General features: G+C 34.9%; 3 protein-coding genes across 3 annotated transcripts; 2 read left to right on the top strand and 1 right to left on the bottom strand.

Annotated features, from left to right (window-relative positions):
* Positions 1 to 473: 473 nt before the first annotated feature.
* LOC130813965 (kinesin-like protein KIN-13B) lies at positions 474 to 8,717 on the top strand. The gene is made up of 12 exons (XM_057679922.1): positions 474 to 862; positions 1,208 to 1,420; positions 2,405 to 2,596; positions 3,227 to 3,328; positions 3,535 to 3,612; positions 3,688 to 3,769; positions 4,697 to 4,856; positions 4,934 to 5,236; positions 5,962 to 6,180; positions 6,391 to 6,742; positions 6,820 to 6,885; positions 7,735 to 8,717. Exons 1-12 carry the CDS (start codon positions 749 to 751, stop codon positions 7,912 to 7,914), a joined length of 2,061 nt encoding a protein of 686 aa, XP_057535905.1. The 5' UTR covers positions 474 to 748; the 3' UTR covers positions 7,915 to 8,717.
* LOC130813972 (uncharacterized) lies at positions 8,637 to 9,549 on the bottom strand. Its single transcript, XM_057679934.1, has one exon. The coding sequence runs from the start codon at positions 9,499 to 9,501 to the stop codon at positions 8,845 to 8,847; it is 657 nt and encodes a 218-aa protein (XP_057535917.1). The 5' UTR covers positions 9,502 to 9,549; the 3' UTR covers positions 8,637 to 8,844.
* A 2,586-nt stretch (positions 9,550 to 12,135) lies between these two features.
* LOC130813959 (60S ribosomal protein L37-3) lies at positions 12,136 to 13,988 on the top strand. Its single transcript, XM_057679908.1, has 4 exons — positions 12,136 to 12,291; positions 12,418 to 12,553; positions 13,533 to 13,634; positions 13,720 to 13,988. Exons 1-4 carry the CDS (start codon positions 12,289 to 12,291, stop codon positions 13,764 to 13,766), a joined length of 288 nt encoding a protein of 95 aa, XP_057535891.1. The 5' UTR covers positions 12,136 to 12,288; the 3' UTR covers positions 13,767 to 13,988.
* The last annotated feature ends 206 nt before the right edge of the window (positions 13,989 to 14,194 follow it).

Below are 14,194 nucleotides of genomic sequence, written 5' to 3'. Positions count from 1 at the left end.
AGACAAATCCAATAAAATCATACATGAATATATTTTAATGTACAGATATCCATGAAAAATTTTGTACTCACTCATTTTAATTGAATATTTCTTGTGGGAACATCAAATGACAATGAAAAAAATAATTTAAAACTCCTCATTCAGACTTTAGCGACAAATAATTTAGAATTTAAAATTATTTTTTGAATTAAAATTAAAATTATATTTTTTGAAACTTAAATTCTAGACCTTGCCTATGAAAAACAATACTCTTAATCTCCAACTATGATAAAATTGGATTATCTAAACATTTAAATTACTTGATTCTCCAATAATTAGAAGTCCATAATTTTGAGGATGATGAGTCCTAAAACGGTGATCTATCTTGTTTATTTAAAAAATTGGTCCCCACCATGTGCAACGGTCAAAACATGCCAAAATTTCAAACAGTAGGGTCTCCCATTCTCAAGAATGTCTCATTCTCCCAATCAAAACCCTCTTCAAATATTTTTGAATTCATTCACTCCTTCTTCTCTCTCCTCCACAAATTTGAGTGAGTTAAACTAACAATCAAATTTTGGGTTTAATACAGAACAACGGTTGGAGTAAATGCTAAGAACCTTCCTTCCTTTCCTTTCTTCTACTGTTCACCAATCATCTTTTCATGGTTGCATTAGTATTTGTCTAGAAAGTTAAAGAGAGAGATTAAATACTGAGATAAATTTTTGGGTTTAGAGAGAGAAAGAGGAAGAAGTAGTGAGAGGGAAAGATGAACAATAGGCAAATGCAGAGATCTGGGGTTTCAAATGCCCATCATCAAAGACAGTATTCTGATAATTTTTTGGATAATGGGTTTTGGCTTCAGTCTAATGGTGCCCAACAGGTTAGATCTGATTTAACATTTTGTAATTTTAGTGTTCATTTTTGTATGAATTTTGTGTTGTTTATAGTTTCTGAGTTGTGAGTTTGTTTGATTTTGAGATGGTTAATGTTCGCCTCTTTCTGGGTATTTGAGTTCATGTGATTCTGCATATCTGATTTCATGTGAATTTCCCTTATTTGCTTGCGCTATTTTTTTCGTTTGTTACTGAATTTTTGAATTTATTACTTGTACTTCTTTGACCGATTTTGAATCTTTTGTATATTATGATTAAAATTGCTACTTCTGTAGCGAGTAACTTTGGGGAATATCGGGCTGTTATGTTGATGATGTGATTGGTGAATGCAGGATTATGGGTATTATGCACAAGGAACAAAAGGAAGTAGGAACGGTCAGAGGGGTTACGGTGGTGGAAATGGGGACTTTTATACAGAGCCATCAACACCACCAATGAACCCATCTCGAATTTCAAGGAAGAACAGCGAGGGTCAGATTTCGCCCAATGACTTCAGCCCTGGCCTGTTAGATCTTCATTCTCATGATACGGAACTTCTGACCGAAGTGGGTGTTTGATTGATCTCCTTTTCAATTGTCACTTTATGATTTATGTTAAACATAGTTCTTTGGTGTCATGTGCATTTTTATTTATGTAAAGTTGCTAATGATCTTTGATTCCAAGTTCAATTGGAATCAACCTCATTGTTATCACTAACAATGATAAGGTTGTGTACATTCTACCCCAAACCCCACCCTAAGTGGGAACCTCTTAATGATGTCGGGGTAATGAAATGACGTTGGGGTAGTGAAATGTTGTTGTTAGATGTTAGTTTTCTGTTTGAGGAGTGAAATCTAATTAATTAGGATGAGGATGCTGTGGACATTCCCATTTGATTGCAGAAATTTGCTGTATTTTGTAGCATATGAGTGTATGTTATTGATCGGTGTTGATTTGAGAATATTAAGGAAATGAGTCTAGATTGCCTTAAGTCAATCTAACATGCATCCATTGATCTAAATGTAAAAAATTTACATGGTATTGTGGCCAGTACAGTAGTATAATATGTTAGTATGAAGATAGTAAAGAAAATAATTTTCGTGGGTTGTGTGTAGCTTGTAGTTTATTGCTTTCTGCTTTACTAGAGGAATTGAACTCCAGATTTGTGCTGGCCTGCTGTGCATGCAGGTTGAAGTCTTATAACACGGGAACCAATTTTAGGTAGTGACTTCGATCAAGCTTGTTATTTAAAGTTCGAGTTTGGACTTACTAGCCTTTCTAGGTTTTACAATCATTATAGATAAATCGAAAATTAGGGATGGGAGATCTTCCTAAGTAGGATCAAAACTAATGACTATGGAGTTGATACATAGGCGAACTTGTTAATGCTTGTTGTTTTGGGTTTTGATTTCACCATGCTTGTACTCACTGGTCATATTCGCTTGCATTGAGATGTGTTGTGAGTTTTAATGCTAATTGTGATGATATATGCATTCCGTCGGACCATAATGTATGACATTTCTAAATGGTTTTATGTATAATTTACTCAGATGCCTGCTCCTGGTCAGTTCAATGGCTCTCTATATCAATCCTTTCAAAGCAGAAGTTTTGATGACTTTGAAATTCCTGCAAGTAAGCAGAATGGGACTAATAGAGCTCGTGGTTTGCAAGAGAACAATCTTTTGAAAAGTATTGCTGTGGATAAAGATAAAACTAGCTCTGTTGCAAAAATCAAAGTTGTGGTATGCTTTTCTCATCCTAATTTTGTTTTTTGCTCTACTTGTCTTAAGGACACATGCTGTTATATGATGAAAATCTTAGTCTATCTGGGTCAGCATTTGATGGTTTTTCAGGGTTAACCTTGGACTGTAATCAAGAATAAAATAATTAGTTTCAAATCATAATACTCTTACAGTTCATATATGTTGGAGAAACAGTGTATTTCCTCCTATTCTATTGCTCAATTCCAGTTCCAAATCAGATGGGTAAGGAAGGCTGTAATAAATTAAATCAGATGAAGCAAATTAGATATTAGGGCAATGGAAATTTTCTTAGAATAGAATGTGCCTATATCTATTGAAACATGCTCTTTTAGGCCAAGCTTTTGGATGACTAACTAATTCATAAGTACACAACTATGCAAGTTGTTTGCTTGCTGATATTCCTAACTACTGGATGGCTATAAGATTTTCTCGGTAGGGATTACTCTAACACAGGCTACAATGATATTCTGGTGCTTTAAGAGACGCAATAAGAAATTATAACTGCATCATGACTAAATTTTGTGCTTTGATTCTCGTACTTCAAGAGATGCTTGTCCACGCTATTGCTTGTTAATCTGTGAAACCTTGTGGGATTACTTGCATGTGCAGGTTCGGAAAAGACCTCTTAACAAAAAGGAGTTGGCGAAGAATGAGGAAGACATTATAGAGACGAATGCAAATTCTCTAACAGTTCATGAACACAAATTGAAGGTGCGTGTTTCTCATCTTTTTAAAGTATAGTGTGTAATTGCTTCCTGCATATTTTGTCTCTTAAATTGTTTTTTGTCCTCAAAGGTTGTCTCCCCTGGTTAAATTGATCACTACTTTTCTAGCACACAATTCCTTGCATTCATCATTTATGTTTAGTGTTGATTTCAATATCTAAAGCACCGACTGCCATTATGATGCTTGAACAGGTTGACCTGACAGAATATGTGGAGAAACACAATTTTGTCTTTGATGCAGTGCTAAATGAGGAGGTATCCAATGATGAGGTGAGATCATAGGAGATGTTAAATTGTACATGACAAAGGTTTTCATACTTCATAAATCAATCCTCTATATTTCAGGTCTACCATGAAACAGTAGAACCCATTGTACCTATTATTTTTCAACGTACAAAAGCAACGTGCTTTGCATATGGACAAACAGGTGAGCCCATAGTGCCTTGCGTATTATTGGCTATTTGTAATTCTTCTAAAAGTTTAAGTTTTCGTTCAATTATCTACTGTTGGTTTGGCTGATTTTAAGCCTTAGTTATGTTAATTTACTCATTCTCACATTTGGAACTGATTTTTTATTTTTTCAAAAAATTTTCAAGTGAAACCTCAGTGTTTATACTCATTCTTGCACCTTGAACTTATGCAGTATAGCTCAGCACCTTGAATATATTTAGTGACATTAAATATGGAAAAATAGTGAAAAAAATAAATTAAACATGGTACCATGAGTACTTTAAAACTGAATACTTAAGCTGGTGACATGTTAGTGGCCTGAATCAATTTCATTCCGCATCATGCCTTGTGGTGTGTGAGACACCTACTATAACCAACTATCAGCATGTTTTATATAAAAATGTCTTTTAATTTGCTTGATTCTGATGCTTCTATAATCTTGTTAGACAATTAAACATCCATATGGATCAAAGCTAGTCTGCTAAAAAAATAAAAAAATGTGCCTTTGTTTTCTTACTGTTTGGCCATGAACCACCTAATTGTGTCTGTCTGGGTGTTCAGAATGATTGTGATCAACACAATTTTACCTGAAATAAAATTTGATCGGATACTTTAAACGGCAACGAGAAACATTTATTTTAGAGTTTCTGAAATGTAGGAGAGGTAGGTACACTTTTAATTTACAGTAAAAAATGAAATGAGTGAAAAAGGCAAGAAAAGAAAATAACTAAAAAGAAAAAATAAGGAAAAGAAAAGAAAAGAAGGGCTCATGGTATTATATGAATGTTGTTTCGGAAACATTATTCTAGAGTTTGAGAATAAAAGGTTCCGATACGAGATTCGGTTGAAAGTTTCCGGTTTCTATTAACTATGGGTCAACCTAATTGCTGCTTCTGATGTCCAGGAAGTGGAAAGACTTACACAATGAAACCATTGCCCCTCAGAGCCTCTAAAGACATTCTACGACTAATGCACCACACTTACAGGAACCAGGGTTTTCAACTGCTTGTCAGCTTCTTCGAAATATATGGTGGAAAGCTTTTTGATCTCCTTAACGAGCGAAGGTGAGTTGCCCAATGTGGTTTTGCATTTGTTTTTTGATATTTCTTTGTTTGCTTTAAATTGAAGCTCCATTGTGTAGAAAACTCTGCATGAGAGAAGATGGAAAACAACAAGTCTGCATAGTAGGTTTGCAAGAATACCGAGTATCGGATGTGGAGATGATCAAAGAGCTCATAGAGAGAGGAAACGCTGCAAGAAGTACAGGTACTACTGGTGCTAATGAAGAGTCCTCTCGCTCGCATGCTATTCTTCAACTTGCTATCAAGAGAACAGTTGAAGGTGCCGAGTCAAAGCCTCCACGACTTGTTGGCAAGCTTTCCTTCATTGATCTTGCTGGGAGTGAACGTGGTGCAGATACCACAGACAATGACAAACAGACCAGGTAATAGATGCTCTTTTCATCTGTTTATTTGTCAAGTACTTTCCGTCGAACCATTTTTCCTTTGATATTGAAAATATGTTCGGTTAAGGAATCTTTATCAGTAAAGTCCTATATCTCTGCTAGTTGATGATGACTGATGAGTCACGAGCTTAGCTTTACGTTCAGGCCCAAAGTGTATCATGTGTTACTCAATAGTCGGAGATGAGGTTGCTTTCATATTTAAAGATTTTGTGAGCACTCCCAAGTGTAGCTCAGATTCTCGACTGAATTGATCATATGTTACCCAATAGTCATTATTAAGAAACTTATACGGGAGCATTTTTTTTGAGATATGATCATATGAACCCTTAAGCATGATGGATCTGGGTTTTGTTGAGCTTCGTTTCCAACTTGCTAAGCACATCTTGTCCAATCTCAAAGGGGGAAATCCTCTTTAATGTATGCATTAAAACAAGAAAATTCAAAGTATACATATACATCTAAACAAAATACAGTCAGTCAGTCATACTTCACAAACTACTACCTAAACAAGTACTTTTACATAACAATAGGCATATAAACATGTTATCATATTTCATAATTCATATAATACATTTATGAATTTTGAACTCGGAATGACATACATACTAGTACATCAATAGCTTTCAATTTTTCTTCGAATAATTGAATTATTGCAGCCTTTTTTCTGTTACTGTGTCCCATTTTTAACATGTATAATTTTCCAGGATAGAAGGAGCTGAAATCAATAAAAGCTTGCTTGCCTTGAAGGAATGCATTAGAGCACTTGACAACGATCAGAATCATATACCCTTCAGAGGGAGTAAATTGACCGAGGTGTTAAGGGATTCTTTTGTTGGAAATTCAAGGACTGTAATGATTTCTTGCATTTCTCCAAGCTCTGGTTCAAGTGAACATACTCTTAACACACTAAGATATGCTGACAGGTATCTGTTCTTCAGATAAACTAATAACCTTAAGTTTGCACTCATTAGTTTTCTGTCAATCGAAAATAACCTCTTTTCTTTATCGCTAACAAGGGTAAGATTGCATATATCCGACCCCACCCCCAAAATCCACTTTCCTGGGAGCCATGTTATGGCTTTAGGTAATGGAGTACTTCATGCAACTGATATGACCTGCTCCAATTTCTTCAGGGTGAAGAGCCTTTCCAAAGGAAACAATGCAAAGAAAGATATTACACTTCCTACCGCAAATCTAAGGGAATCAACAAATTTACCCCTGTCTTCTGGTTTTCCAACTTTTCTCAAGGGTGACATAAATGACGATTGGCCCCAGTCCGTTGACAGAGATGAGTATGAGATGCCAGAAGAAACTTATGACCAAACAAAAGTTGTTAGGAAGAAGAGTGGAAAGAGTGATACAGGGGCCTATGCTTCTGAGGATAAAAGAAAAACTGCTAAGTGCCAAGTAAAATGGAAAGATGTACCCAAAGTTGATACAAATAACTTTGATTCGGATGATGATGATCTAAATGAACTTTTGCAGGTAATTGATTGTGTTGATGATTCTCAATTTGAAATCAAGTTTTTTTTCGACTGAGATATAATTTTATTTTTATGCAGGAAGAAGAAGATCTTGTTAATGCTCATCGAAGACAAGTTGAGGAGACTATGGAATTCGTAAGAGAGGTATGTATATGATTATTGTGCTAGATATCCAGGGAAAATGGTAGTTAAATCCTACCTTTATTATATAAGGCCGGTTGTGAGTCTATGGCTCAGTGAGTTTGTGTTTAATTTATTATGTTAAGTTAATTAGTGTAACACCCGAATTTTCTCCCGTCCTTCACGATTTTGGTTTCGTCTAAGGGGTTGGAAATTCTGAATTTCCAACCCCTTGGACGAAACCAAAATCGTGAAGGACGGGAGGAAATTCGGGTGTTACAATTAGAAAATAGAAATAACTACGATATGAAAATGTATATGGCGAACAAGATTTTTGTATCAATATTTTTTGAGATAGGTGGTTTGAGGAACCCATTGATACATTAATAGTACACACATAGTAATGATGCTTACATATGATTATGTAACTAGTAGAGTGACCGGAATGACTTGCTCATAACTCATGAACCGTGTAGAACTGTATATTCAATGGGGCCTCACCTGCCCAACGAAGTTTTGCCCCTGATTTTTTTCGTAGTTAATTGAAATTATATCAAGAAAAAACCACACAACAATGCCAAAGCCTTAATCTTAAATGATTGAAGTCTGCTACATGAACCAATCGATCTGCTTCTTACACTATTTTCTTTTTGTATAACTGAATTATGGTTTGTATTGTGACATTCTTTTAGGTTTTATTTACATGTCTTTAGGGATGATAAAATTGTCGGAATTAACCATGCTTTCATACATAATTGTCAATTAATCCTACCTAGCATTTTACCGCAGGTGTTGAATTCCGATCTGGTTCTCTTTTTTAGTTTGGATACGTTATTTATTTCTTGTTTCTCTTCAAATTGCTTTGAATTGCAGGAAATGAATCTGTTGGTCGAGGCAGATCAACCAGGGAACCAACTGGATGATTACATAACCAAACTTAATGCCATTTTATCCCAAAAGGCTGCTGGCATTGTGCAGCTGCAAACTCGCTTGGCCAATTTCCAAAGACAGCTGAAGGAACATAACGTTTTAGTGTCATCAGAAGCATTTTAACATCAGCAAGTCATCTATCGAAGAAGACGAATTGAATATAGAGTGGGCCAGCGGCTTTTGCATAACAGCGCCAGCTATTGTCGTGCCTTGCTGATAAGCGTGTTAATGCAGGAACATTTTTCAAACCCTCCTGCTCATATATTGCAGCCATCGAGTTCGAATCATAGGTGCTTTCTTATTACCCCTCGAGGGTTTTTACTACTCTGTTATTCTTCCTTAATAACATGCATGTCCCGGAGAAGACATGAGCTCGTTCGTGTGATTTGTTACTATGAAAAGAAAATCTCTTGAACATTGCACATCAGTTGGAGCTGTGAGCTTGTTCGTGTGATTTGTTAATGAGGTGATGGCATTGCAATGTGCCCTTGTAGCTAAGGCATTTGTATTGTTGCTGTATTGTTACTGTGACCATTGTGTATCATTACTATCATTTATTATGATGGATGTTTACCTCAAAATTTCAATGGGGAGAGTTTGCGTTGCGAACCAGTTGAAAATGAAATGTTGCGTTTTGTCGATGTGATTTTCTCTCCCATGTTACCTAAAACTACTATTTTATCCTTCATATGAAGTTCGAGAATATGAGTGGCCTCCTCCATTGACGACTTCAACCTTTACAACTCACAACATCATTGAATTATGTGGAGGGATTAAACTTATGTCGAAACCATTTCTATGGCTTGTTTGATCTACTACTTGTGCTAGGCTCTTTTGGCAATTTACATGTTCATTTTCGTATAATTCTTTTGGAATCGCAAACGATCGCTGATGATAAAAAGCTCAACACCTCTCATATTTATTACATTTTCTTTCATTTTACATACCATATAAAGCGTACAAGAAAACACACCAAGCACACAAATGAAGCCAAGAGACAAAGACGAAAAAATTCAAATACGATGATACCTTAAAGACGAAGACACAATACTTTTATTCTAAGCAAAGTGTGAACGAGCCAAGTTTCCTGCTCGAAGAGCATATTCTGATAGATGAATGTGACATCAAAGGCCCGATTCCTCTGCTAGAAGGTTGTCGCGACAAGGGGCCAAGTTTGCTGCAGTTAGACGAACCTATGCTTATTCCTGGTTGTAGCACATGAAAATCAGTGTACATATCCATGAAGAATTTGTTCACCATTTCGACATATACAGGGCAAGTAATGCGCGAATAATAGTGAAGTGCTTCTTCGATATCTAATGTATGATCAACATCTCCTACATAAATCATCTCCAAATCTTTCATTTTTTGAGCTAGTATGTATGAAGATTGCTGAACTTTTCTCGGATCTTCTGATTTTTTTGTGAGTTCATCATTTGTTTCGTATGAGGTTGAAAATTCTCGAGTAGTGTGAATGCCATCATTATGGTCTTGATCATCCTTATCGAAAACTGATGATTGGTGGAAGTTCGACAACTTTGGGTGGATGTGTTCAAGGTGATGACTTGATTGGTTTAGGCTGTTGCAAGATAAAGGGTTTATGAACAACGTTTTGGGTATATTTTCATAGGTTCCAAAGAGGAAGGTTTTTAGATTTTGCAGGGTTTTTAGGAAGAATTTTTTGGTTTTTTGGATGGTTTTTTTAAACATTTGTTCCCTTTTTTTTTTTCTTTTGTTGTAGTAGAGAAGTTTTAAGCATAAGAGTAATGGAAGAATTAGTAAGTTGAGTACTCTTTGAGCAGTCCAATTCATTCATATAAGCACTGTTCTATGTGTTCCCTAAAAGTGGTTCATATTGTTGCATCGTGTCGACCGTATTGTAAAGGGTTTCAAATTTACTGAACTGACCTTATCGCATTGTTAAGGTGTACAAAAATTCTCATTTTAGGCTGTATTAAGGGATATCATATGATTATGGCCGATATTTGACAATATGACAACCGCATCACTCCCGCAACCATATCAGCTAATGGTTACCAAAATCTTGACAGTTACTAATTTTTGCATGTGGTTAGTGGCACTGATTAAGGAGGAAAGCAAAGGAAATGATATGGTAGGTTAAAGCATATAAAGAGCTCTCAAGCACTTGTCCTAAATCATGATCAATTATTCTTGTTAACCCATGTTATACCGGATAATGGGGAGCAATCTTATAGCATTGAAAGAAACCTCACTTTAGGCGCTTATGCATTTTTGCAACAATCAATTATAGAAAACTTTTTTTAGTGTTTAGAATTTTATCAACTAATGGTTGTAATGCATGCCTTTTTTTATTACTAATATCTAGTTGTTGATGGTCCAACATCTTTGCCAATCACAACCTTCAATCATCATTAAAATTTTTTTGTTAATGGGGTTCATGTATCTTGTTCATCTTGTTAATTTGAAGTGTATAGTTTGGTTTAGATACATTTGTTTAATAGTTGGTAGATACTAAATAGTCATAGTTGCTTATATACATGACTACATGAATTCAATTGAGTAATTGATAATAGTTGAAAATATTTGTTTAAGTGGAGGCTTGGTTTAAAATATGATTTTCTACATATAATTTTATTGTTTAGAGCATCTGCATGTGGAGCAGAACGTTTGGGGTTCAACCCTTACTGAGCGCAGGTATCAATTGGGGGTTTCTTCACTGCACACATCTCTCTTTACTTCCTCCTTGGGGAACGAGTATGATTTGTCCGCATCTTTCAGGAAAAATAAAACCCCCTACCCGGACCTTGCCTTGTGCGGAATACCGGGAGCGTCATTCACTTTTGCTTTTTTTTTTTTTTTTTAGTTTGACAAGAGATTTGATTTGAAAATTTTGAATGGAAATACTATGTTACAAGAGTAAGGCTAAAACAAGTGAGTATTTTTTAGGCAAACAATTGTTTGTTATGTGCTCATGCTTGGACAAACACGAGGATAACTTGTGCAAGCTATGTGCGTATAGGGAGGAAAAGACTTGTTGGAATCCTTGCTCATGCAAGTACTTAGCAATTTGCAATGTATTAGCTGGTTGGATGATCTTGCCAGCACGAGTATATTGTAGGATGCTAGGCTAAATACACACTTTGGTTCGTGTTCGAATTAGCAGTTTAATACTCGGATATAGCAAGCTTGGCGACACAAGCTTGGACAAGTTACTTATATGCTTGGACGAGCACTATTGTATGAGTAAACACAATGAAACTTTTTGAGTTTGATGAGACAATCACTTTTAAGTATTTGAGTGAGTTTTGTAATTTCGTATAATAATAATAATTGTAAAATTATTTGTGATTTAAGTGGTAAAAAAATTCTCATATTTTGTTTTTTCTCTTTGTTCGTTGTTTACTTAAGAGTCATGTACATATTTGCTCATCTTTACATGTGGATGTAAGTAAGTTTCACTCAAACTAACTAATCTTATGTCTTCTTGGGTGATTTCAAAAAAGATTTCAACCTTTACATGTGGATGTAAGTGAGTTCTAACAAATCAATTCCGTTGAATGATTAAAATAGTATTTATAAAAAGCTATTATATATTTAAAAATAATATTTTTCACAAAACCAAGCACAAAAACGCACTAATTATACATATGATACTAATTACTAATGATAGTATAATAATTTCATCATGCTTGATTCGTTTAGGTCAAAGACGAGTCAATTTCTATTTGTAATTTTGTATAGTAGTTAGCTTGGTTTACACATCACTAGTTTGACATAGTTCTATAAGTTGCACATCAAAGATGAGTAAAGTTTGTTGTTAGTTAGAACTAATTTTGCTCTCTAAAAATACATAAAAAAAAAAAAGATTTTCTTAAGCTCATGTATTTGCATTTTCTCAATTATTTATCCTAGTAAATTAATTAAGAATTTGTTTTTTTTTTAATGTTATCTAGTATTTCACAAATATTCATTTAAGACGGTCTTATTGTGAGATATAATTAAAATGGTCTAAATAGTCCAACTGAACTGATACTTTGGTTATTAGAAAACTTATTTTTTAAATTCAAACTCTTTATATGAATATGTCTCGTTGCGACACGATTTCATGCAAGAGTTGTTTCCAGACTCCCAGTATTTAGTGGTGTTATTGAACAAAGTAATTGCAAATCACAAATTGTTGTGAGAGATGGTCTCTCCGAGAGATATATTAGATATCTGAGCTAAATATCCCAATTAATACAAATTAAAGAGAAAATAAAAATGCGGGCTTCTTATTTGAGTTCGTCTCTTTAAGAGATAATTGCAAATATGGGCTGAAGATCCAACAACAAGAGAGATATGTATCCATCCTCCAGTTGACTCAACCCGGCCCACTACATCCCACATTGTCCTGGCGTCCTGCCCCCAAAGATAACCCATCAAAACCCTAAACGTATTAATCACACACTATAACGCCGCTCACATTTCCTCTTTTCTCTTTCGCCATTTCATTGTTCTGCTTCTTCTACTTCTGCAATGGTGATTCTTCTTCCTTCCTTCCCTTTTCTCTCTTCTTCTTCGTCTTTCAATCTATCATCTACAATCTATCAATTTTATTCTTTTGACGATTAACATTTTTATTTTTGTTTGTTTGGTGATAATTAGGGTAAAGGAACAGGAAGTTTTGGAAAGAGGAGGAACAAGACTCATACTTTGTGTGTGAGATGTGGTCGCCGTAGTTTCCATCTTCAGAAGAGCCGTTGCTCCGCTTGTGCTTTCCCTGCTGCTCGCACTCGCAAATGTATGCTCTTCTCTTTCTCTTTTCTCGACTTTTTTTTTGAATTTCTTCTCTTCTTTGTTTGTTTTCTACTTATCGTTGATCTGGGTTTTTCAATTGTAAGAAATAACTTTGAAGAATAGAGCAAATTAGATTTTATAAGTGTATATGTTGTTCGATAGATCTTGGATTATATATTAGGTATTTGATTGATTTTATCTATGCATCCGTTTTTATATCATTGAAAAGTTGTATTGATTACTAGGTATTGGTGATATAAATTTGCTGATACATTTAGGGCGTGATTGTATTCGGCAAATATCTAGGAGGAAAATAAAGGTCAAACTATAAAAATTTAGGTCAGTTGAGATGGATCTAAAAGGGAAATGAAGGTCTAGAGAACAAAATGGCAAGAAGGAAGATGAATAAAAGGGGAGATTATCAACCTAATTATGACGGAAAACAGTTATTTTCCGTTTTGTTTGACAAGGTAATTAAAAGGGAATACATGGGAAAAAAAATTTCTATCACTTTGTAAATTAACGATGTTACACCACTCTCTCGTCCCAACACCTCCATTCCCTCTATAGAGTTTTCCATTAACTAAATGAAGAATATTAATTATCTGAATTTTCCATCAGAAATTCAATTTATAGAAAAGTGATACATTAAAAATTATGAAATTTCATATTATGAAATTATGCGGTGTGCTGCAAATAAAATGAGTTCCCACACGATTGTTTTTTCTTGTAAAATAACATAAAATGATGAACAATGCAAAAGTTGGTTTGGAAGCGACTTAAAAACAGAGAAAGTATATTGGATAGTTTGGGTATTTGTTCCATTGCTAAATCTTTGGACCTTTTGTTCATTTTTGAATTATTGGTTTTCATTGGATCATATATGATGAAAACTTGCTTTAGTTTCTGATCTTTATGAGGAGGATATTATTGAAAATGGGTTTTCTAATTTGGATTTGGTCTTTATGTTTGTGGAAATTTAGATAACTGGAGTGTGAAGGCAATTAGAAGAAAGACTACAGGAACTGGCCGCATGAGGTATCTTCGCAATGTTCCACGTCGTTTCAAGACTGGTTTCAGAGAAGGTATTTTGTTGATAGAGCATTTTCTAATGTGCTTGTTTAGGTTTGTTTGTTGGGTTGTTGAACTATGATTGTGTGGTTGGTTTAGGCACTCAAGCTGCACCTAGGAAGCAAGGAGCTGCTGCATCTGCTTAAAGTGAGCTGTGGAGGTGTTGATTTTGGTACTTTTCGGGCATTAACTCCATTTTTGCATCATTGAAGTGTTGGAACTAGCCCTTTATATCTTTGAACTAGCTTTCTATTTTGAGACAGTAATTGTGATAAGAATGATATTACTGGGTTTTTCAATTCAGTACATTGTAGTAGACATTTTATATATTTTGAGGCCAAAAGATGAGATTTTGATTAGCTTCTACATTTTTTTTTGCTAATAATCTCTATTCTGCTGCTGTTTGTTATGGTAAGCTTGATTTTGTGTGGCGCTTCCCTTGCTGGTCTTGTTGCATTAGTTTAGCGTAAGAGGACCGCACAGGTGATAAGAGTATACATTGTCTTGGTATTAGTGCGAAGCGTTGGTTATTGTATCTGCTGAAGCATACGAATCAATGATGCACTGAAATTCG

Source organism: Amaranthus tricolor, chromosome 1, assembly GCF_026212465.1.
Source record: "Amaranthus tricolor cultivar Red isolate AtriRed21 chromosome 1, ASM2621246v1, whole genome shotgun sequence".
Lineage (NCBI taxonomy): Eukaryota > Viridiplantae > Streptophyta > Magnoliopsida > Caryophyllales > Amaranthaceae > Amaranthus > Amaranthus tricolor.
Note: the sequence above shows the minus strand (reverse complement) of the source record. Positions and strands in the feature narration are given on the sequence as shown.